At 32.8% G+C, this 26599-nt stretch overlaps 1 protein-coding gene across 1 annotated transcript in view; it reads right to left on the minus strand.

Moving 5' to 3' along the window:
* Positions 1-3631: 3631 nt before the first annotated feature.
* Positions 3632-26599, minus strand: part of LOC143070972 (transient receptor potential cation channel subfamily M member 2-like) — a 44040-nt gene continuing 21072 nt past the window's right edge. The window contains exons 11-20 of the mRNA XM_076245069.1: positions 18221-18340; positions 17444-17534; positions 16435-16666; positions 12988-13089; positions 11734-11877; positions 8943-9242; positions 7937-8132; positions 7221-7380; positions 5106-5305; positions 3632-3772 (exon numbers count right to left, since the gene is read on the minus strand). Coding sequence (XP_076101184.1) covers positions 3702-3772; positions 5106-5305; positions 7221-7380; positions 7937-8132; positions 8943-9242; positions 11734-11877; positions 12988-13089; positions 16435-16666; positions 17444-17534; positions 18221-18340 — 1616 coding nt within the window. The 3' untranslated portion in view covers positions 3632-3701. The remainder of the gene's footprint in view (positions 3773-5105; positions 5306-7220; positions 7381-7936; positions 8133-8942; positions 9243-11733; positions 11878-12987; positions 13090-16434; positions 16667-17443; positions 17535-18220; positions 18341-26599) is intronic.

Consider the following 26599-nt stretch of genomic DNA (forward strand, 5'->3'; position numbering starts at 1 on the left):
AGTTCCGTGCTTTGTAATTTAACTTTTGGTAAATTCATACAAAATATGCAAGGGTTGCCCTAATCCTGCCATTGTCTGATAATCAATGTGTTTGTATATATAAATAAAGAATACGTGGTATGACTGCTAATGGACAGCAACCCACCAGAGAACAAAATTGCATGGTTGTAAGCAGCAATAGATCAACATGGACTTACAACAATAAGCAAACCGATGCCGTATAGCCAACTAGTAAAGGCTCCGATATAATAAAATGTAAAACAGATCAAGCAAGAAAAATCAATAGCCTGAATTATGATAAAACAGTTAACGACAGAATGCATGACAGATAGCCTTCAACGGTAACTACTTATTCACATGATACTGACTAGGGACAGACACATAAAGAACGTGGCGGTGTTAAACAGATATGTGAAAAGCCTTCAACGACAACTAGTGATTTGCAGAACACTGCCTGGAGACAGACACACAAAGAACGTTGCGGGTTTTAATAGATGCGTGAGCGCCAAACTATCTCGTAACCTTGGACACCGATGTTTTAGAATAAATGTAAAGAAAAACAGTTTGGAATGAATGGATTCATCCAACTGACATGAGGCACTTACACAAAACTATTATAAACACTTACAAGCCAAAGTGCCGATCTAACAGTAAACTTAATACTGAAATCTTAGTTCTAAGCTGATAAATACATTCTGTTTTTCAAGACTTAAGTATCAATGATGACACACCGAACATATTTTGTTGAAATACTTCTCCCTCTAGTCTGTTAATAATATGCCCTTGTGTATTGCCAAAGTATAAATTCAAAGTAGCAAGTTAGTTCATAGGTTTTCATAACTTTTATAACATTCAAATCAATTTCAGTACCAACAATAACAAAATTCAAAGAGTTTACAACGGTGTTTCAATTTAAGCTTTGAAAAATTTCCTTTCCTCAATAATTTCAGATTTTTGATTGACTTTTGTTTTCATACAATTGATACGGACAGTCCACTTACAGTCGTAACGTACGAAAACTTCAAGTTATAATGTACGATGAAGATATATACATGATATATATATAAGTGGTTACCTGGAAAACATAGCTGTCCGTATTTCAAGTGGCTATCCTTAAAATTTGATTTTCATTTTTAACCAAGCACTATCAATGTGTTACTTTAATCAGTTCTTTGTAAATAATATAATATTCCCTACATACCTTTTCTATGTTTGTTTTTTTTTTCAACGGAAGGACTGGTATTATGAATCTTATGCTGCACTTATTTTTAGCCTGTTTCTGTTTCCTGAATGAACATGATATTTTCCCGCCAATAGTGTTTTATAATCGATACAGTTTAGGGGTCAGCTGAAGCACGCCTCCAGGTGCGGGAATTTCTCGCTGCATTTTAGACCTATTGGCGACCTTCTGCTGTAGTCTGTGCTATGGTCGGGTTGTTGTCTCTTTGACATATTCCCCATTTTTATTCACAATTTTATGTCTAAGTCGTTTGTTGTTTTATTTTGTCAATAAGATTAAACTTTTATTTTCTAAAAGCCGTTACAAAATAGAAGTTAATTAATTGTTTTCATCATTATTTCCACGGCTAGAAATTATCTAGTTTATTTATCTATAATCATTACAATGAACAAAAACACAAAATAGTAATTTCAGTGCGCTTCGTCGCTGGTTTTAACTGTTACTAGTGTAATATTTTTTTGTTTTAATCATAAATATAAAGTAATTTTGTTAAGAAATGAAGATAGAAAAAGTTTTCTTAACAATACTGTTTGAATTTTTAAATTAATAAACAAATAATGCGAAATGGTTTATTCCCTGTACCTTTGTTGTCCCATCAATGAAATGTGCCTGCGGCTTAAAAGAAGTATCTGGTGTTCTTAACATGTAGTTTTCGATATTAAATCAAAATAAGGAGATGTGGTATGATTGGTAATGAGACATCTATCCACCAAAGTTCAAATGAAGAGAATTTAAGCAATTATAGGCAGTTTTACGACCGAAACGTTTACCTTGTAGTCACCTATAACAGCCCCGACTTATAAATATGAAAAATATTCAATGAGAAAACTAATGGCCTCATGTTTTCATTTCCCTTCAATCTTGACACATACAATTTATGTACACAGTAAATCGCTGTATTCTTTTTTTACTATCTTTTCAATTGTTTGCGAAATTGCGAAATTGCTACAAATTGAAACTATGGATTAGTTTTGTATGTTTGTCCCATGTAAACACGGTACAGAGACAGTCGGTATAAGTGTATTATAATGCGTTTTCGCGACTTGTGGATGTACTAAGGTTAGATTTGGGAATTTGTGCCAAATTTTTTGGAAACCTTAGTTTTTTCATATCATAAGGGTATTTTCGATTTGAAACCCAAATAATACCAATGCAAATATAGAGTAAAAGTCCGAGTCACCCTTTTTCCTTGCCATTTTTAAAACTCCTATTTTTATCTTATTTTGTTCCTTTACTAATGCTTTTTCGACTGTTAGTATCAATTTTAGAGTGTGAGATATTTTTCTTTATAGACAATTGTTTCTTGTTAAAGACCATGTGCTGATCTTTAAAGTAGATTTTTTCCCTGGGAGATTATATTTACAGGATTACAAACGTTTGCAGTTATTAAAAAGAAGTAAATGTATTTCTGAGATACAATGTCAGGGTATTTTACCAAAAAAAAGTATGATTGATAATGAGACAACTATCACGATTACAAAGATCAAAAGAAGGGGATATTAGAAATTATGAATGACTGTATGTCTTCCAACAAAAAAAAAAACATTTCACAAAATCAACTATAACGTTCCCGACATAGGCATTCTCTGAAAAAAATGAATATCATATATACAAGCGGCAATTTTAATTTAGATAGATATAAACTAAACAATGTTTTTCATCAAAAACAGTATAATGTCCCTTTAATTCGTATCCAGCCGACAAGGCCAGCTAAGCAACCATGACACAACAAAGCGTTCTCCTTAGCGGAAGATAATAAGTGAGGTGCTTTTATAAATTAAATAATGGGCATAACTATTTTTTTTAAAAGTCGATCTTCAAAAATTGTAAAACTTGTCCGAGATATACTTTATACCAATAAACTTAATCGTAAATAAAAAGATTGGAATTATGTACGACAGACAAGCGTCTCGTTCACTAAAGAGTCATTATAAGTAACGCTTAAATAAATTGATCAGTTATTTTTTTTCTTTCTTTCACTTCTTTCGATTATTCTCTGTCGTTTCGCGTCATATCTCCAATCCTTAAAATCAATCATAATCCGTCTTAACAAAATTCGCTCACAAGTTATAATCTTCAGGAATATTTATATGATAAATATATTGGTAAGAAGTAAAACCAATTTTAGAATAAATTGTGCATGGGAATGTACAATTGAAACATGAGAAATCAATTCTCCATTATTTAAAAATATTGAGCGCTAGAACAATGATTTGCATCATTAAAATCATATAAACACATTTTTAATCATACTAAAAACTTCTTAAAAAGCTAACTGCAAAATCTCGAAGTGATTAAAAACAATTTCAAGTTTGAGTAAAGCTATGTACATGTTCATCATATTCTCGTAGATGATTCAATGTTATATTTTCCATTTAGTTTTTCTTCCATCTTTCTTTGATCTTTGTCTATAGTGTTTCTTTCAATACCCTAGATGCAATTGTTTCTTCTGTCTGTCCTTTCAAAACTTGTGGACACATTTAATTGCATTCAATGATTGAAGTGTGTTGATCTTATCTAACGCTCTTTTATCTGAAAAAAATATATTTACCTGAATGAAAAACATAATTCTGTGTTAAAGTATAAACCTCAATAAAAACAACTGTCCGTTTCAACAACATAATTAACTATTAAGTAACATTTAATAGTACAAAAAGTGTCACAATAGTCAGCAACATTATGCAATATACATGTATATGTCCCCTTCTATCGAAAACTAACAAATTAAGAACAATATTTGAAACTAAATAAACTGTTTCTTGGTATACTTATTCAAAACAATTCCATCGATTCTTAATAAAAACAACCCTGTTCTAGAATCACACATTGTTACTAAAAACTAGTTCAAAACGTTTTACAACTAATAAACAAATGATGTTAAACAGACTGTTATAGCAATCAATTATATAAGTAAAAACTGTCTCCAAAGTTACAAAAATAAATGTTTGCATACATAATGTATAATGGCGTAAGACGCTTTAAAACATATGATATTTACTTTAAGAATGACCATTTTAACGTCCTCGATGGTTTCGTAACTCCACCCAACCCTGAAGTTTTTAACAAAAATGAACTGACTCCGTGTGTTGCTAAAGTTTAATAATAATTACATATAGCAAGGCCAGTCTGAAAACACTAAAACAATAAACAAAAAGGACGAAGTCGAACCTTTATATTTCTTTTGTCAAGGTCTTTTGCTAATAATGAATTTTATAGGCCGCTATTTATATTATTTTGTTTGCAAAAATGATGACCACCATCAAAAACCCTGAGCACTAGGAAAGCTCATTAGATGTTTAATATATTTGAATTTTCAAACTTAAATAAGTCATAATGCGAAGTGTGTATTCAAAAAGTTGATAATAAAAGCATAGCAGGAGATGCAAATTTTTCCGAGGTATCGGTCTCAGTTCATTTTATAGATAGTGTAATTCCCTCAAAATCTGTCTGTGACCTTTATTTGTCATTTCCATATTGTAAATTTAATGATTAATAAACTCATCATAGATACCAGGACTAACTTTTGTATATACGCCAGACGCGCGTTTCGTCTACAAAAGACTCATCAGTGACGCTCGAATCCAAAAAAAGTTAAAAATGCCAAATAAAGTAAGAAGTTGAAGAGGATTGAGGACCAAAATTCCTAAAAGTTTTGCCAAATACAGCTAAGGTAATCTATGCCTGAGGTAGAACAGCCTTAGTATTTCAAAAATTCAAAATTTTATAAACAGTTAATTTATAAATATAACCATATCAATGATAATTCATGTCAGTACAAAAGTGCTAACTACTGGGCTGGTGATACCCTGGGGGAAATAAATCTCCACCAGCAGTAAACGCAATTTACACGTAAAACCATACTCACGAGAGGCAGCTTTGACATCTTGTTCTTTGTCCTTTTTTATTTGATTCTTAATACACATGATGCTCCTGTATGCGATGTATATTGGTCTGATCACAAGATTAAGGGGAGCAGGTATCCTAGTGCGGTAATCCATAATGACTTCATATCTTAAGTATCGCCATAATTTCTCTGAGATTTCCTGGACTCGTTCAAATCGATAGCTGAAGGTAATTGCATCAATTATAGCATAAAAAATATGAATTATTACTTTGAATGAACTTTTGTGAAAAAAAGTTTTCAAAATACTATGAGAACGTCAAACTTTTAAATAAAAACATAACTAGAGGCTCTAAAGAGCCTGTGTCGCTCACCTTGGTCTATGTGAATATTAAACAATGGACACAGATGGATTCATGACAAAATTGTGTTTTGGTGATGGTGATGTGTTTGTAGATCTTACTTTACTAAACATTCTTGCTGCTTACAATTATCTCTATAACAGTACTTTCTGTGGAAAATGTTATTGAAAATCTTCAAATTTTAAGAAAATTGTTAAAAATTGACTATGAAGGGCAATAACTCCTTAGGGGGTCAATTGACTATTTTGGTCATACTGACTTATTTTTAGTTCTTACTTTGCTGTACATTATTGCTGTTTACAGTTTATCTCTATCTATAATAATATTCAAGATAATAACAAAAAAACAGCAAAATTTCCTCAAAATTACCAATTCAGGGGCAGCAACCTAACAACCGATTATCCGATTCATCTGAAAATTCCAGGGCAGATAGATCGTGACCTGATCAACAATTTTACTTCCTGTCAGAATTGCTCTTAATGCTTTGGTTTTTGAGTTATAAGCCAAAAATTGTATTTTACCCCCATATTCTATTTTAGCCATGGCGGCCATCTTGGTTTGTTGGCCGAGTTACCGGACACATTTTTTTTAACTAGATACTCCAATGATGATTATGGCTAAGTTTGGTTAAATTTGGCCCAGTAGTTTCAAAGGAGAAGATTTTTCTAAAAGATTACTAAGATTTACGAAAAATGGTTAAAAATTGACTATAAAGGGCAATAACTCCTAAAGTGGTAAACTGACCATTTTGGTCATGTTGACTTATTTGTAGATCTTACTTTGCTGAACATTATTGCTGTTTACAGTTTATCTCTATCTATAATAATATTCAAGATAATAACCAAAAACAGCAAAATTTCCTTAAAATTACCATTTCAGGGGCAGCAACCCAACAACGAAATGTCCGATTCATCTGAAAATTTCAGGGCAGATAGATCTTGACCTGATGAACAATATTCTCCATGTCAAATTTGCTCTAAATGCTTTGGTTTTTGAGTTATAAGCCAAAAACTGCATTTTACCCCTATGTTCTATTTTTAGCCATGGCGGCCATCTTGGTTGGTTGGCCGGGTCACCGGACACATTTTTTTTAACTAGATACCCTAATGATGATTGTGGCCAAGTTTGGTTAAATTTGGCCCAGTAGTTTCAGAGGAGAAGATTTTTGTAAAAGTTAACGCAGGACGACGACGGACGACGACGACGGACGACGGACGCCGGACGCCAAGTGATGAGAAAAGCTCACTTGGCCTTTCGGCCAGGTGAGCTAAAAAAGAATCAAAATGTTTTGCTGTGTGTATGTTTAGTTGTTTCACAATGGCTAGAAAATCAGCTATTAAACCTAGTATACCCATTTAGGGGAAGTAGCATAACCCACCATAATATTCAAATCAAATCAAATTATCTTTATATTTCTGTTTTATACAATTAAACATCAATTATAGCAAAAAATGCTTCAAATTATAATTAGGGGCCATGGTGGCTGCTTGGTATAAGTAGTTCAAGTATTGTAGTCACTAACCAGTTAACACCGAGGTTGTTATTTCGAACCCCATAAGGTCTACTCTTAGTTGACTAGGTTTATCAGTTTTCTTACCGACGTCTGTGGTTTTCTCCTGGAACTCCAGCTTCCCCGCCATGAAATAGCACAATAGTGTTGAAAGTACCGTTAAATACAAACCAAGCAATCAATCAAATTATAATTATAATTATTTAAACGGTAAGTAAAAAATCATTTTTCGTCACCTGTTGTACTCTCTTGTAATACACAACAAACCTGAACACCGCTATCAGAAGATTGACGAGGAGGAGGTTTGAAATCAACATATACAAAGCAGTTATCACAACGAGTATCCAATCATACTCATTGCACCGTTCTATGGTAGGATTACTTTCCCATTCGCTCTGTATTGTGGTACATGGCGTAGTACTATTTGCTAAAATATTTTCGTATCATAAATATTATTTCAGGATTTTTTTTAAGCAATAACTTGAAAACTTCAATAATACTTGGAGTGGTATTCATACATTGTGAATCAATTTTTTTTGTCATTGTAGGCATTTACTTAAGGTAATTAATGAAATTTGTAATGAAAAATAAATGTTTTATTTTTTTCTGAAAATCTTATACCCGCGAGCCTCCTTAAACGCATGTATTACAAGTATCAAATTTGTAAGCCCTGAAATGATAAAGCAGCATTTTCGAGCCTGTAATAAATCCATCCTGTCTATTCGTATGATGTGACTTAGCTCAAAATTTTCCATAAAGTTCGGTATTTTCGTTATTTTACTTTTACCTCATTAGTATTTAAACCTGTTGAAAAATCATCATCTTCAATGTGTCTTACTCTCAGTCCTCGCGATTAACTATGTCATAAAAATAAAGATTTCAGTAAAATGACCCTATCTATAATTTGTTAATAGTTTCTTTTGTCTTTTTCTTTGCGCGACTTCCATATTAAGATATATACAACATATACAATGAATGCGTACCCTCAAACTGTTCCAACATCGGTTCGCCATATATTTGCCAGTATGGGATATAAATGATTTTCCATATTCTCCAGTACCTCCATTCTCCTGAACTCCACATATCTTCATGTTGTGGGTACATATTGGCATGATACAGAACTCCAACACCAATCATAAATACAAATAAAATCCCAATGAATCGAAAGAGATCCTTTAACTGAAAATGTATCATCATTACAAAAGCAAAAAAAATATATACTATAAAAGTCTCTTACTTATATAAGTCATTTTCTCTAAAAAGATATTTAAAACAAACAAAAACAAAAACATCGAAAAGATTTAGCAAACTCTAAATATATTTTAGGAATAGCTATAGACACTTATTTATATTTTCCCTGAACGTAACAGTTCATATCTTTGAAAAAAAATGTAAAATGAAGGTGAGGGTTTTCACATTCATAACAGCAGTGTGATGAAATGTCGCTATGATATGAGTTAGCGAAGACTCATAGTTGTAAATATATAAAAAGGTTGAAAATTAAAACGAATGACAAGTGACGACTAAACATTGAGAATTAATCATAAGATCCGAAGACCAACCCCAAACTATGAATTAAACTCAGCATACACTAAACGGTAAAAAACAGCAAAGGTTAAACACGATAAGAGATTGTTTTATGTTTTCACTTGATAACGCAAGAAATTAAAGGAGACTAAGACTCGCTCCAGTATGTTGACCTTTGATTAAATTGGCTAGTTTATCGGATCGTAGTTGTCATACAACTTTTTACGTTTCTCGTTTTTTCCAAATGGTTCCGTTGAAACACTTCGATGTAATCGTTTTGTGATCAAGGTTATTCTAGACAGGCGCTTCCAACGCATGACATTTGTATTAATTAATACGGAATCCCTTTGATTTACCTTTTACCAACGGTTTTTCTGAGGTGTTTGTGGATATAATACGCATAGTTAGTTATCATATTAAGTGTGAATGTAGGAAGTGAATCGTTACTTTAATGTGACATACCATTTCCTTTATCATGATAATTTTTGGCCCAATTTTCCTTGACATTAACAGAACATGAAGAAATCTCATGTACATCGCAAATAGACTCATGCTGAAAAAACGTCTGTATGTCTTGTTAGTTTTTGTTGACCTGAATACACGAACAAATATAGCCACGATAGTCAGTGTATATGATAGAACATCTAGAATGTTCCAGAAATTGAACAAATATTTCTTCAATCTATACCATCGTGAATGACGTAATTTTTTGTCATGTGTAGATTTACTGATCTTCGTTACAACAATAGCATCTTTCTGAAACTGAAAAAGAATATACATAAATGACGCCGTTTTCTCGTTTGAATTGTTTTACATTGTCATTTCGGGGCCTTTAAAAGCTGACTATGCGGTGTGGGCTTTGCTCATTGTTGAAGGCCGTACGGTGACCTATAGATGTAAATTTCTGTGTTAATTTGGTCTCATGTGGAGAGTTGTCTCATTGGCAATCATACCACATCTTCTTTTTTATGTATACATGTATATAACACATTATTTCTGACGATAATACATCGACAATAAGGTGATCCAATTTCTTCATGGTATAATTATTGACTTATTTATTTAATTCAAGTAAAAGGTAATGTTGAGTAAATTAGGATTATATTTTGGTTACAAAAATAGCAAAAAATCCTTTGTCATCTGTGACACAGCTATCTTATGATGACTTATCAACTGGGGATGGCGTACTTATCCGAAAGGATAATTTTAATTTCAGTCCGTGGAGTCCGTTATGCAGTAGTTGCCATGAAGTCAGCGAACCCTTTATAATTTTTTAATCATTATAGGCTATTTAAGCTCTAGTATCTTATCAACTTATAGATATTTACTCCATATGTAACCGATGCTGGAATGTAGCTACATAAAGGCAACAGTAGTATATCGCTGTTCAAACTCATAAATCCATGGACATAAAATGGAAAGTTTAAATAATCTCTTCTGTCGTAAAAGTTTGTTCGTAACCGGTCCTTATTGTCAATTTCAATATGTGAAGAAATGAGGGACTTTTTACAGTTTCTGCTGACCTTTATATAATTAGTAAAATCATTTCAAGTTCGATGGGAAAGATGCGATCCACAACGTCTCGAAGCTATAAATGTTTATTAAAACAAAATTTCTACAATTATAGCAGAACGTGGCGTTAAATGTTAATGATACCTTCTTTTTTTTTATCTGTTTTGTCATTTGATTTTGTCATGTGATTATGGACTTTCCGAATAGATTTTCCTCTGAGTTCAGTATTTTTGTGATTTTAATTTTTATCTTTGTTTTGTTATTCCTAAAACGCTTCGATGTGAACTCTGCATCATATGAGTAAATGAACATGTCGACAAAAAGAGGAGCATATGTACAGTTGGTTTCCAATCAAAACTTACAAAATGCTTTATAAACTGTTGAATATAACTGAATAATAGCGGAAGTATACATGAAGTCTGATTAGATTAAACTTATTGAAAAATTCTAATTCATATCCAGCTTTGTTTACGGATAATAATAAAGATCTTCATTATTTTAAGTGACGGATTGGGAATATATGAATAAATAGTAGAACAGCGTTTTACCAGGAATACATTACCTTAGCCGTATTTGGGACAACCTTTTTTGGAATTTTGGGTTATCAACGCTTTTCAACTTTGTACTTGTTTAGCTTTATAATTATTTAGATATGAGCGTCACTGATGAGTCTTATGTAGACGAACGCGCGTCTGGCGTATTAAATTATAATCCTGGTACCTTTAATAACTATTTGACCTTCATAGTTTCAGAAATAGATTAAATGGATCACTTGGCAGAACTAGAAATACAAAATTGTTTGCAAGGATACTTTTTTTATACATCATTAAGCATATGGGTTAGTTGAAAAGCATGTATTTGTTTTGTCATAATTCAAAGATTTTAAGCATATATTCAATCTGAGAAGACAGTAATTAGGGGCAAGCAAAGTTTGGTGGAATTGTCGAAATTAAATAAAAAGATACTGGCGGACGTTTCAAATTGAATTCTCTTTTTCAATTATGGAATAAAAAAAAAAAAATTTATTTATGCATATTTAATTCATATTTATGCATATTGAATTCATATTAATGCATATTTAATTCATATTTATGCATGTTTATCCATGTGTAATTCATATTTATACTTTAGTTCATATTTAAGCTTTGATTTTATTCATATTTAAGCTTTGATTTTATTCATATTTATGCATATTTAATTCATATTTATGCATATTTAATTCATATTTATGCTTTAATTCATATTTAATTCATATTTATGCTTTAATTCATATTTATGCTTTAATTCATATTTATGCACTGCTGGATAAATCCTCTTATAATGATATACATTGTCTAATACTACTATACTTAACGATAATTTAGTGTCATGTATTATAGTAATTATCTATCTAGAGCTAGTAACAATTATCATTATTTATGCCGATGAGTATATATTCTTATAAACATAATTAACATTATAAACGCCAAGTTATATATAATTATTATATATGCCAATTCAAATATTAATACTATATAGTAATAGGAATATGTGGAGTGGGTGCCAATGAGACATCTCTCCATCCAAATAACAATTTTTTAACAAAAGTAAACCATTATAGGTCAAGGTACGGCCTTCAACACAGAGCCTTGGCTCACACCGAACAATATACATGTATTAGCCAAGTAACATATTATTGTTATTTATGATAAATTACAGAATAGTATATATATGCCAAGTAACAAGTTTGTATTATATATACCAAATTTCTGTACTCTTCAAAAATATCTCCAACAAGATACAAATAAATAGCTTTTTCGTAGAAACCAATTGATTCTACTCCATGATATACATCCATTTCTAACAGGAAGGCACTGTAACATACCAAAGCACCAAAAAAGAATACCTGTAAATATTCAAAAAAAATAATTCAAACTAATGGAAAAAAATATGTAGTACAGAAAATGTATCACTGTGGACTCATTATTTATCGTTGAATACCAATATTCTCGAGTTTCATTGGTGCAAGATCCGCGAATAAAAATGTTTAACGAATGCATACTTTCAATCGGTTTCGTGTGTAGAGATTGACAAAACCACGAAATCAAATACCGACGAAAGTGCAAGTTTTCCTCACTCCACGAAACTTGATACCCACGAAAATAAAAGAACCCACAGTATAAAGAAAATCAATAATAAGTTATTATGTTAACAAGAGGATTTCCGAGTAACAGGAAACCTGATGTTCCTGTATGAAAATAATATTTGAAAATTTTGACCCAAAACTAGGATCATTCTAAGAAAAGAATTCATTTTTTTTGCATGTCACAACACAATGTAGTAAAAATAAATTGTCGACAGCTTATACGGTTTTTGAAAATAAGTGAATATAAGTCAAATCTAAATTTAGAATATGAGCTTGACCTCTGACCTTGACCTATCTCTATCACTTAGAAATGCACATCACTAATATTAATTGCATACGGGGGAATAATTTCATATGGAGTCTCCGGATAGCTTCAGTCAACATGAAACGTAACACCCTGAGGATGTAATGAGAAGTTTGGAAAAATAAATTTGTAGATTTCTTTGACGGTTGTGAAGGAGATCTCATAAAAACAAGAAACACTGTTCGATGAGAAAACTCTTAGAGAGAAAAGTGTTCCGTTAAACAGGGTCAGTTTCAAAAGCTTAGAACTGTATCATATTATATTAAAAAAAAATAAGCGACATTTTTAGAAAAAAAACTACGGCAAGATAAACAATTGGCAGAAAAAGAAAAAAATAAGTTATCAGAACAGAACCAGTAGGTCTTTCCACGGAAAAGCGGGAATACCTCATAGTAACCAAAATATAGGTGATCAGATCCACAATAAACACAAAGCAAACAAATGAAATGAGTGTTTTTAATACCACTGAGTTCGTATAGTTGAAAATAGACTCATCATTCCTGAAATTACTAAATTAGATACTTAAAGATTGTAATTGATGCAGTTTGCATGTATGTATTACTTACGTAATGTAGCAAAAATCTGGTAAGAGGAGCGACAAAAACCTTTGGTCCTTCATACGGTGAACATTTCTTGCAACAACAGCACCAAATATTTGAACAGCCTTTCTGCACAAAAAAAAAGGAATGAATAAAATATTATTTAAAAAAGATTGCAATACTAAAAATATAAAAAGACCTAAAGAGTGGTAAACTGGTAAAATAAAAAAAAATACAATTTCACCCTAACACTGTTCTGATAAAGATTAAGGTTATAAAAGGATAATATTAGGTTTAATACAGTTACCTCTAATCGATCATATTTTCCTACTTATCTTAAAACTTTGAACCTTTCTATAAAGCAACATTTCTGCTGCACCGTTATCAGTGCTCTAGCTAGAAATCAAAAGGGGCAGGGTGCCAGTGGAGGGCAGGTCACTTTTTATGATAAGAAAAGGCACTGCTATTTTTTTTGTCTACGTTTCTGTGTGTATCATGAGTTAACGAATCTCTTTTTTTTTACTGTATATGTTGTTTTTTTTAAATAAAGATGCATTTTAACTATAGTCTTTATTTCATTGTTTGTGTAGTTATGAATTATATAGTACATCTTCATCAACATATTATGTGTTTATAGTTTAGCTTCACTCTACCCATTGTCGAAGAATTTTTTTTTCTATCTTTATAAGAATTTCAGCTTTATAAATGTATTATCTCTCACTTTTGTGTATTACTAATTTATCAATGTTTAGAACATGGATTGCTAAAAGTATAATTATCATACAGAAATTGCAATATATTTTTTTTAATATGTTCATAGACAGTTAATATCCTTAAGGTAACATTATTATGTTATTATATATTCAATTGGTTCTTTATTCCTTTTTTTGATACTAGATAATATTTTTAGAGCACAAATTTGTAATAAGCTAAAACAGGGGAAGTAACTCCAAAATTAATTTCCAACACGTTTGCGTTAATTAAAAACTGTGCTTGTCGCTAACAAGTTGAGATGGAAGGCATTTCTGTGAAGGCATAGTTTTATTTTGATGACTTAAATTCAATTCTAAAGTCATGAAAGTCTTCATTTATACACTCTTCCATTGTGACTTGGAAATCGAAAATGCCGACCCAAGCTAAACACACTCACTGACACATTCATCAAATGTATGACAAAAAGATACATTGTCCTAATTAAATTACCTAAATATTAACACCTTTGAAGTCTTTGTCATTGTAATTGATTATAATGACATGATTAACCTGGGGGCAATCACACAGGTGTCAGATAACTTGGAGATCAGAAATCGATGAAACAAAAGGCAATTTTACCAAAACGGCACAAGAGAATTTTGGAAAAAGACGTCAGGGCAGAAGGGCGCGGATGAAGGCACCCAGGGCGCGGCTGAGGGCACCCAGGGCGCGGCTGAGGGCACCCAGGGCGCGGCGCCCTTCTATTTTGGGCTAGCGAGACCACTGGTTATGTAAAGTATATAATTCAGTAATCCACAATACCTAGCTTTCCATAACTATAATGGATATAGGATATTTTTACAAACCCACTCTTAAATACAAGTTAAACTAATTTTATATTTGTGAAAATTTTAAAACATTTTTTTAAGAAAATATATATCTGACGAAAGCACAATGCTATTCCGAAGAGACGAAATATATAATAGATGTAGTTGTCTGTTTAGTTTAAGTTCTATGCTGTAGTAGATCTCATGTTTTATGTGTATTTTATTGCGCCTGTTAAATCGTGAAATCCCACTACATTGTTATGCACCTTCCATGAGTCATGAGCCTGTATGTCTCGTTTCTACTTTTTTATATAGATTAGACCGTTAGCTTTCCTGTTCGAGTTGTTTTCAACTCGCCATTTTGTGACCCTTTATAGCTTGCTGTTAAGTGTGAGCCAAGGCTCTTCGCTGAAGGCTTATTTTGACATATAAGTGTTGATTAATTATACATTGTCTCCCTTGCACTCTAATTATACCTTCTTATTCATATGATATGTGTATGCCCAAAACACTACAAAAACTACTCTTAAGGGCATGCGATACAGTTTTGATCCCATATTGAAATTTTGCTGAAATTTGCATAAAGGATATCTTTTTGCCTGATTAAATCAAATATGTAATAAAGAATATACCTCCATCTGCTACCTTTTGAGTAAAATGAGGTCGAAATTTATATATTTGCTCAAAAATCGGATTTGTGGATGTATTTTTCCTTTCGACAAAAATAACATTTCTATTTAAAGATGAACACAAACTGTTTTTTTTTAAATTATTTGTAAACTCTGTTTGCTATAAATGTCCTTCGAATTTGTGCATTTTGTTTTTTTTTCAAATAACTCATATTTATCAAATATTCACGAATGTAGAAAAAAACATCCTTTTTTGCTGTATTTTATCACATTTAAAAAAATTGCACTATTAAAGTTTTCATGAAAATTGGGACACATAATCTTCTTAACTAATCAAACTAAATGGCATTTAAAAAAAGAGGGGTCCATGAATTCGTCTTCAAGTTAAATAAGTTTGAATGATAAAAATCATTCGAAAACTGCATCTCATCTCGATAAGTCGTAGTTTGACGTCGCGCGCGAAAATAACATATTACGTTAGCAACGTCATTACCTCCCCTGTACCTGTATCGTAACTATGCTGGTAATATGCACACCGAGTCAATTTTTGTTTGATGTCCTAAATCTATGGTTTCAAAGGCAACCACGCTTGGAACATTTTTGTGATTTTTTTCCCACACGATTATCTGTCACCCGTCCGGATATTTTGTTTAAGGTGATCAAATACTCCATATCTCCTCTCGTTTGATTTTCATTTTTTCTTAGGTTCCTTCTCGTTAAAAGATGTACAATAAGAACCAGATTTTGTTTCTTTTGTTCCCCTTTCATCTGTTCAATTCAAATTTGCAAATGTTTCAATCCAAATAAACTCGTCCTAATTTCCGAGGTGTTTGTTATCAAAATTTGTTGCAGTATGAAAAAGCTGCCACTTAAAACATACCGACAACAGTTCTTTTGACGCTTTTAAAGCCTTTTCAATAAATCAACAGTACCAACTTCACTACTACATGTGTACTTTACGACAATAAATATACTTTGAATGATGGTGTCCGAAATATTTGAAAATCCATAACGTATTTAAAAAGGACAAAAACTATACCCATTGCCGGTCAAATATAGATATATACAACGCATAACTATACCACAATGGTACTATGAAGAGAGAAAACATGACAGTAAAGTGTATATATTCATAGAACGATGCATTGTTTTTTTTAAAGTCATTAGCTGCTTTTTAAACTTAAAATGTGTATATATTTCGTTTTTATCATTAAAGTTTTGGAGTACCTTTTAATCAGCTAAGCAGTTTAGCAAGAACAGTGTTTAATCTTTTGAGTAATTTGAGTTTTTACCCTATTTAAATGTAACCAGTCAAGTACTTTTACCTTCCAAAATCCTCCGAGACTAGAACTAATTCCGCTATACCATATTTTATTTAAACATCGTTGAGGGCATGTTTGAGCAAGAACGTCCAGCATATCATGCTCATAGGCACATTGCATTGGACTTATAGTGATATCCCAAACGATGTGTTCTGTGAGAACTAAATCCATTGCAAGCTCAGCGTCATCATCATACAATCTCGATTGCAAATCTAATGCTCTATCTGCAAACAACCTTTTAAAAAAACGACAGTAAATGCAAACAAATGTTTTGTTTTATTATTTCAAGTATTACGTTTTTCTACCAATTCTTACTTTTTGAACCCAAAATCATCTTTGATAGGTACTTTCGATCTTGCAGCACAAGTATTATGCTTGTGTTATCATTGCAAAAGAATATAAGGGTTCATAACAGTTCAACAGTAGTGTGTTTTTATTCATAAAACAACTAACACATTTTAAGGGATCTTGGAAAAACAGGAACACATTTAGTAGATATTGTTTTTTTTTTCTTTTCGAATTCAGAAAACACAATAAAAGCTAAGAAACAAATTAAAAATAAAACACTTCATCGAATACAATAAAATAAACGAAACCATTTTGTCTGCACTAGATGTGCATTTCGACAATCAACCACCCATTCGTTATTTGTCGTCATCATAAATGTACTCTTTATGATTCAACGCAATTAGCTGATAAGAACTATTTTCTTTCATGCAATTTGGTGCATATGAGTTTGTATTTGGTCTGTGAACTTTGCTGTTTCTCCTGTGTAGTGCTAAATTGCTTTTGTTGTTTTTCTGTCTTTCAGTTATGATTTTGTCGGTCTTATACTTCAAATTATGATTAAATTTACCACATGGTATATCTTTGTACTTTTCAAAATTATTTTTATTAACTCTACTCTTTTGTGACTTCCAGATTTTAATATAATTTATGCAGTTGTGTTTAGAAGAAATACACTTTTTATAAACATAAAGTTTCGACATTTTTCAAATGTTTTTATAAATACCTAGACTGAGCAACCATGTCAGACTTTGTTGCCTGGTCATTAGCACTGGCTGCCATTCTTTTGTATACACTGCTGGCCAATAAAGCGCACACTAAATGAGTACAATATAATACAAAGTAAAATATAACAAAATATTGAGTTCAAATTAAACTAAGGGGCAACACAAAAGTCTGATTTTTTTTAACTGGACCTAATTAGTACTTCACCTTAAAATTCGGGATTCACTTATAAAGTCAAGAAAATTCAAACTTTAATTTAGTTATATAGATAAATACTTAATTGAGTTATATAGATAACTCATTATAATTTGACTTTTTTCAAAGAATCAGTGAAAATGAAAATGTCTCATGGTAGTAATGTCTGTTAAACAAGTTTAATGTTGCTATTGGAAACGTTATCATGGGATTTTAGTTGCCTTCAATAATTTAGAAGTTCACTTTAACAAATATTATTAAACACTTAAAAGCAAAAGTTATAGATGGATGAATGTATTTGTCAGATTTTCTGCTGCTTTATTTTTCTATGCCGGTTCACTGATTTTGTTTGATTTGCAATAGTTCATATAATATGATTGACTTAAAAAAGATATCAAAAGACAAAATAACAAAATCAGGATAAATTCGTTGCACAGTGACCAATTGTCCTAATACGGAATTTATCAGGTCAATTTTATTGACCCGATAAATTCTCGTATTAGGAAAATTGCACACTGTGTAACTTATAGTAACGGGCGTTTAAATAATTCATTTTGTATGTTTATCAATTATTAATACTTGCATAGTGGTTGTTCGCATTTCATCCAGAATATGGTAGCTAGTGTTGGTCTGTTGACAAAAATTGCCCATATCAGAAGATCTTGATATGCGGACCATTTTTCTGTTCTGTTCAGAGAGTTAACTATATGAACAAATTTCAGTTACATTTTAATAAAGACTTTACACAAAAAGGTATATATTCCATATATACAGTTTGCACATTGATTTAAGATGTATAGTGAAATTATTGACATAATTTCAATGTTAAAATACCTGTTTCAGGCCTTATATTTTTGAAAACTTAGAAAACCGCTGTGTCGAGTCAGGAATATGAAATTTGTTTTCCAGTCTATAGTACTTGGGCTTCAATTCCATAATTAGCGAAAACGGTTCTCTTATGATGTTAATCAAATGTTCAATGCACTTTTGTAAACAGTTATATAAAAAATGCGGCATCTTCTCACATTACTGCGAAGTTTTACAGACAGGTAAACAAATACATGTATTTAAAAGTGTAAATATATGTCTTTTTTCGTTGTCCACAGTTACAAGTAGTGTTGTCAAATCGTACACTTTCGCCTAACCGGTTACTCGGATAATCGTTCGAACGATTAACCGGTTAACCGGTTGTTTAAGTTGATATTTGAAAGTCTTTTCAATAGTACCCTACACATAGATATAAGAAGATGTGGTATGAGTGTCAATGTGAATACCTGCCATTCAAGTCATACTTTGACGTTTTTATAAAACCATAAATTGAAGTTTGTCCTTTGGTATTATAAGGCTTGTCTGTGAAAATTCCTGTCGAGGTTTGATTTTTAATTAAAAAAAAACGGTATCAACTATGGCGTTTGTACTAACTTCAGATTGAAAAATAAAAAATAAAAACCTTGATCTCGTAGATTTGAATATGTCTGAAACCGATGATTCTTTCATTTTCACTTGTTGTTTCCGAAAACAATGTGAATTATATTGAAGTATTTTAATTTTAATTGTTAAAAAAGTTATAAATAAAAGTAAACATTTGAAACCATGATCGTGGTTACTTTTAACATAACTGACGTGGAAGTCCAGGTGATCGTGTGGTCTAGCGGGACGTCTACAGTGCAGGCGATTTTGTGTCACGATATCTCAGTAGAATGGGTTCGAATCCCGGCGAGGGAAGAACAAAAAATTTGCAAAAGCAAATTTACAGATCTAACATTGTTGGGTTGATGTTTAGACGAGTTATATATATATATACGGACGGCTACAGTGCAGGCGATTTGGTGTCACGATATCTCAGTAGCATGGGTTTGAATCCCGGCGAAGGAAGAACAGATCTAACATTGTTGGGTTGATGTTTAGACGAGTTGTATATACATAATGTACACAGCCATGTATCACCATCACTGCTGGTGATCCGATGGATAAATCTGTTGTAGAGTTGTCATTGGCTCAGACGTACTTATATATATATATATAAAAACGCCTAAAAAAAGTGCACACAGCAACTCCAAATACAAAAAAACGTAACTATAAATGTAATTATTTATAAATATTTCGGATAACAGATATCCTTCCTCAGTGAGATTCTGATGTTAAATGAATCATCTTTAAGTCTTCTTAGATTAAACTGTTTTAATCTTGAAATTTATACAATAAAAAAGTCAAACCGAACATCAGTTAAGACGCTTGCACCTTTCAAAAAAAATATTAAACATGACATAGGTTATACAGAGAGTTCAAATATATGCTTTAAATACAAATAATAATGTGCGATATGAACTAGCACAATTCTAAAACTTTAACGGGAACGACAATTATGATGGTACAAGAATGATTATGTCAATAAAATTACCAAATAGACAGCACTGAACGATCTTAATTTATAAATATTTTAAATTGACAGAGTAAAGTAGCTACAACAGACTCTGAGTATTTAAACATCGCGAACAAACAGCCGTTCAAATGTAATAATAAGTTTTGAAAAGGTATAACTAGCAGAACGTGGCTTAGTACTTATATATCCCTAAAAAAATTAAGCAATTTAAATTGGTATCTTCAACAAATTTATTTAATAGATGAGAAAGGTTAAGAAATAGAAACAGAAACTGTAATAATAAGTAATATAACCTAAATGTGAAGCACTACACGAAGTCGAACTACATCTTTTCATTTATCCCATTTGGTGCCAAATAAAGGCAACAGTAGTATACCGCTGTTCAAAACTCATAAATCCATGGACAAAAAACAAAATCGGGGTAACAAACCAAAACCGAGCGAAACGCATTAAATATAAGAGGAGAACAACGACACAACATCGAAACGCAACACACACAGAAACAGACCAATCATCAGACAAAACACCACGAGAATAACAAATGTAACATGAAAACCAAATACATGAATTTGGGATAGACAAGTACCGTGCCACGTCTTATCTCAATATCTCAAAAATAAGAGAAAACACAAACGACTCAACGTTAAAATGCAACACAAAGAGAAACGAACAATATATAACAATGACCATCTTCCTGACTTGGTACAGGACACTTTTAAAGGGGAATAAAAGTGGTGGGTTGAACCTGGTTTTAAGGCATGCCAAACCTCGCACTTTAATGGCAAAGTTAAATATAACATTGAAATGACAACATAATATTACAGGACTACAATACAAATAAATAGGAGAACATATTAGACACAGAAAAACATGATTAATAGATAACAAAAAGTATCAGGTTTAAAATTCAATACGCCAAAAACGCGCCTTGCCCACACAAGACTCACCAGTGACGCCCAGATATAAAAGATCGAAAGTGAAAAAAGTACAAAGTTGTACAGCACTGAAGATCAAAAGTTGAAAAGGTTTCGTAAAATACGGCATTGTTTTTATGCCCGGGATAAGAACATTCTTACTATATAGAACAATTCATGCTATTGCAAACAGTAAATTTTATCAAATGAATATGAAAGAGATATACACAAAGAAACTAAAGTATTAACTAATTACAGAAAACTAAACCTGAATACATAACGCCTAGATATAAAAGATCGAACGTGAAAAAGGTACAAAAAGAGGGACGAAAGATACCAAAGGGACAGTCAAACTCATAAATCTAAAACAAACTGACAACGCCATGGCTAAAAATGAAAAAGACAAACAGAAAAACAATAGTACACATGACACAACATAGAAAACTAAAGAATAAACAACACGAACCCCACCAAAAACTAGGGGTGATAAAGTTGTACAGCACTGAAGATTAAAAGTTGAAAAGGTTTTGACAAATACGGCATTGTTTTTATGCACGGGATAAGAACATCCTTATTATATAGAATACTTAATGCTATTGCAAACAGTAAATGTTAACAAATGAATATGAAAGAGATATACATAATGAAACTGAAATATTAACTAATTACAGAAAACTAAACCCAAGTTTATCACAAAATAGACACACATCCGAATCAGTCCAAGCGTCAACGTAATTAAAAAAATTGTGACGTCACATACGATGGCGAAAAGGCAGAAACGTTATGCCACATTTGAATTTATGAAATTTAGAAACAGCATGACGTCACATATGAAAAACTATCATTCAAAAATGAGATAGAATTAGGATTGATTTAGAACTAAATACTGATAATTCATTTAAACAAAATGCATATTGCAATACTTATTAATAGCAATTAACTGTAATATATATATGTCCAGTTTGTTATGAATCCAACTTCAAACGTAAATAATCGTACAAAATTTAATATAATTAATAAAGAGGAGGTGGTTAATTTTTCTATACGTCATACCTAAATATATAATAAGAAGACGTCAACACATTTGACAAAATCTGATGAGAATTACAAATATAACATTAAACATGTAAACTAAATACATGAATTTGGGATAAACAAGTACAGAAACACGTCTTATAGTAATGCGAATTCACATTCAGCAAAACGGTCACAATCGGGAATAAGTCACGTTTGGTAATTAAAAGATTAGACGACATAATGACAAACCACAATCTACCATGTGGTAAAAATGTCCTTAGCCAAAGTTGTTAATGTTCTTATCCAAAATCTTGCCCGAGCGAGTCTATTCTCCTTAGACCAAGCAGAGTTGAGGACAATGATTTTAATGGTCAGTCGATTGAGATCTGCCAAAGTGTGACCAGGGGATCTCAAATGTCAACTGAGAGGGAGGTCTGGCTTGCATTGGTAGTCGCTACGATGGCCGTTCATTCGCTTGTGAAACGTCTGTTCCGACTCGCCAACATACTGTTTGCCACATTTACACTGTAAGAGATACACAACATTTGAAGTCGTGCAATTAACATTGCAAAATATGGTGTATTCTGTACCAGTGGAGTGACTGTTAAAAGTCTGGATATCCAGTATTTGTTTGCAAGTCAGACATCGTTTGTTTCCACAACCCTTGCAAGAACCCCCAGATGAAGAGCCTGCTTGAGATGATAAGTCAGCTCTCACCAGCAAGTCTTTAAGGCTTTTGGGCCTACTGAAAGCCAGTAAAGGCGGCTCGGGAAAGATCTAGGAATTTTCGCGGATTACGTGAGATAAGTTGTCAAATTTTGGATGGTAAGTCAACACAAAAGGCACCCTCTTGTTGAACTTTTTGTCTTTATATTGTAAAAGCTCATCTCGGCTGATGTTGTTAGCACGAGAAAAACCTTTATCAATGTCTTTTCTTTTCTAGCCTCGATGTTTAAGGTGACCGCGAAGTTCTTGTTCATGTCAATATCGTCGATAAATCGGAACCAAGAGAAGGGTTGATAAAGATATGAATTGAGAATTCGCTGTTCTAATTTCCCCATAAAAATATTGGCATAAGACGGGGCCATCGTTGTTCCCATTGCTGTTCGATAATGGTAATTTTATTGACGTAATCATTCTTGTACCATCATAATTGTCGTTCCCGTTAAAGTTTTAGAATTGTGCTAGTTCATAACGCACGTTAAATTTTTAGAATGGTGCAAGCGTCTTAACTGATGTTCGGTTTGATTTTTTTATTGCATATTTCAAGATTGTAACAGTTTTTTAAAAAACATTGAATTTTTCGAAAAACTAAGGATTTTCTTACCCCAGGAGTAGATTACCTTAGCCGTATTTGGCACAACTTTTTGGAATTTTAGGTCCTCAATGCTCTTCAACTTTGTATTTATTTGGCTTTTTTAACTATTTTGATATGAGCGTCACTGATGAGTCTTATGTAGACGAAACGCGCGTCTGGCGTATAAAATTATAATCCTGGTACTTTTGATAACTATTTAATCTAAGAAGACTTAAAGATGATTCATTTAACATCTGATTCTCACTGAGGAAGGATATCTGTTATCCGAAATATTTATTACATTTATAGTCACCTTTTTTTGTATTTGGAGTTGTTGTGTACACTTTTTTAGGCGTTTATATAATTTATTTATTGTGTACATGTGTCGTTACTTGTAACGATCCAGCGCCCTCGTGGGGAAAATCGTTGACTACTATTCAGACGTTTTACATATATCCTTGTTAAAACTTGTGACACAGAAGAAGGCCATTTGTTGAGCCGAAATATTTGTCAACACGATTTAATAACAACATTTTCGTATAATAACATCTTATATCAGTACCGTTGTGCAAATCTTTAGACTCATATATGTGGAAAGGTAACACACGGCCAGCGAAAGCTCTATTATTTTGTAGAGCCCAGGTGGTCGTGTGGTCTAGCGGGATGGCTGCAGTGCAGGCGATTTGGTGTCACGATATCACAGAAGCATGGATTCGAATCCCGGCGAGGGAAGAACCAAAAATTTGCGAAAGCAAATTTACAGATCTAACATTGTTGGGTTGATGTTTAGACGAGTTGTATATACATTATGTACACAGTCATGTATCACCATCATTGATGGCGATCCGATGGATACATCTGTTGTAGAGTTGTCACTGACTCAGACGTACTTATAAATATAATTATTTTCTGTGACTGTATATTACATTAATTTGTAGGATCCTTTACTATAGATTATTTAGCTGATCTGTAACAATAACATCTTCATGCCTTATATATTATGTACTGCAGTACGCCGCTAGATTGAAACCGATCTGGAAAGGTAACACACGGCCAGCGAAAGCTCTATTAATTTGTAGAGCCCATGTGGTCGTGTGGTCTAACGGGACGGCTGCAGTGCAGTCGATTTGGTTTCACGATATCACAGAAGCATTGGTTCGAATCCCGGCGAGGGAAGAACCAAAAATTTGCTAAAGCAAATTTACAGATCTAACATTGTTGGGTTGATGTTTAGACGAGTTGTATATACATTATGTACACAGCCATGTATCACCATCATTGATGGCGATCCGATGGATACATCTGTTGTAGAGTTGTCCCTGACTCAGACGTACTTATAAATATAATTATTTTCTGTGACTGTAAATTACATTAATTTGTAGGATCCTTTACTATAGATAATTTAGCTGATCTGTAACAATAACATCTTCATGCCTTATATATCATGTACTGCAGTACGCCGCTTGATTGAAACTGACGTGGAAAGGTAACACACGGCCAGTAAAAGCTCTATTATTTGGTAGAGCCCAGGTAGTCGTGTGGTTTAGCGGGACGGCTGCAGTGCAGTCGATTTGGTGTCACGATATCACAGAAGCATGGGTTCGAATCCCGGCGAAGGAAGAACCAAAAAGTTTACAGATCTAACATTGTTGGGTTGATGTTTAGACGAGTTGTATATACATTATGTACACAGCCATGTATCACCATCATTGATGGCGATCCGATGAATACATCTGTTGTAGAGTTGTCACTGACTCAATCGTACTTATAAATATAATTATATTCTGTGACTGTATATAACATTAATTTTTAGGATCCTTTACTATAGATAATTTAGCAGATCTGTAACAATAACATCTTCATGCCTTATATATCATGTACTGCAGTATGCCGCGAGATTGAAACTGACTTGGAAAGGTAACACACGGCCAGCGAAAGCTCTATTATTTTGTAGAGCCAAGGTGGTCGTGTGGTCTAGCGGGACGGCTGCAGTGCAGGCGATTTGATGTCACGATATCACAGAAGCATGGGTTCGAATCCCGGCGAGGAGAGACCCAAAAATTTGCGAAAGCAAATTTACAGATCTAACATTGTTGGGTTGATGTTTAGACGAGTTGTATATACATTATGTACACAGCCATGTATCACCATCATTGATGGCTATCCGATGGATACATCAGTTGTAGAGTTGTCACTGACTCAGACGTACTTATAAATATAATTATTTCCTGTGACTGTATATTACATTAATTTGTAGGATCCTTTACTATAGATAATTTAGCTGATCTGTAACAATAACATCTTCATGCCTTATATATCATGTACTGTAGTACGCCGCTAGATTGAAACTGACGTGGAAAGGTAACACACGGCCAGCGAAAGCTCTATTATTTTGTAGAGCCCATGTGGTCGTGTGGTCTAACGGGACGGCTGCAGTGCAGTCGATTTGGTTTCACGATATCACAGAAGCATTGGTTCGAATCCCGGCGAGGGAAGAACCAAAAATTTGCGTTTGCGAAAGCAAATTTACAGATCTAACATTGTTGGGTTGATGTTTAGACGAGTTGTATATATATATATAACCAACCCAACAATGTTAGATCTATACAACTCGTCTAAACATCAACCCAACAATGTTAGATCTGTAAATTTGCTTTCGCAATGCTGCACTGCACGACCACCTGGGCTCTTATAAAAAGAGCTTTCGCTGGCCGTGTGTTACCTTTCCTCGTCAGTTTCAATCTAGCGGCGTACTACAGTACATGATATAGAAGGCATGAAGATGTTATTGTTACAGATCAGCTAAATTATCTATAGTAAAGGATCCTACAAATTAATGTAATATACAGTCACAGAAAATAATTATATTTATAAGTACGTCTGAGTCAGTGACAACTCTACAACAGATGTATCCATCGGATCGCCATCAATGATGGTGATACATGGCTGTATACATAATGTATATACAACTCGTCTAAACATCAACCCAACAATGTTAGATCTGTAAACTTGCTTTCGCAAAGTTTTGGTTCTTCCCTCGCCGGAATTTGAATCCGTGCTACTGTGATATCGTGACACCAAATCGCCTGCACTGCAGCCGTCCCGCTAGACCACACGACCACCTGGGCTCTTATAAAAAGAGCTTTCGCTGGCCGTGTGTTACCTTTCCTCGTCAGTTTTAATCTAGACGTGTACTACAGTACATGATATAGAAGGCATGAAAATGTTATTGTTACAGATCAGCTAAATTATCTATAGTAAAGGATCCTACAAATTAATGTAATATACAGTCACAGAAAATAATTATATTTATAAGTACGTCTGAGTCAGTGACAACTCTACAACAGATGT

Source organism: Mytilus galloprovincialis, chromosome 4 (genome assembly GCF_965363235.1).
Source record: "Mytilus galloprovincialis chromosome 4, xbMytGall1.hap1.1, whole genome shotgun sequence".
NCBI classification, from domain to species: Eukaryota; Metazoa; Mollusca; class Bivalvia; order Mytilida; family Mytilidae; genus Mytilus; species Mytilus galloprovincialis.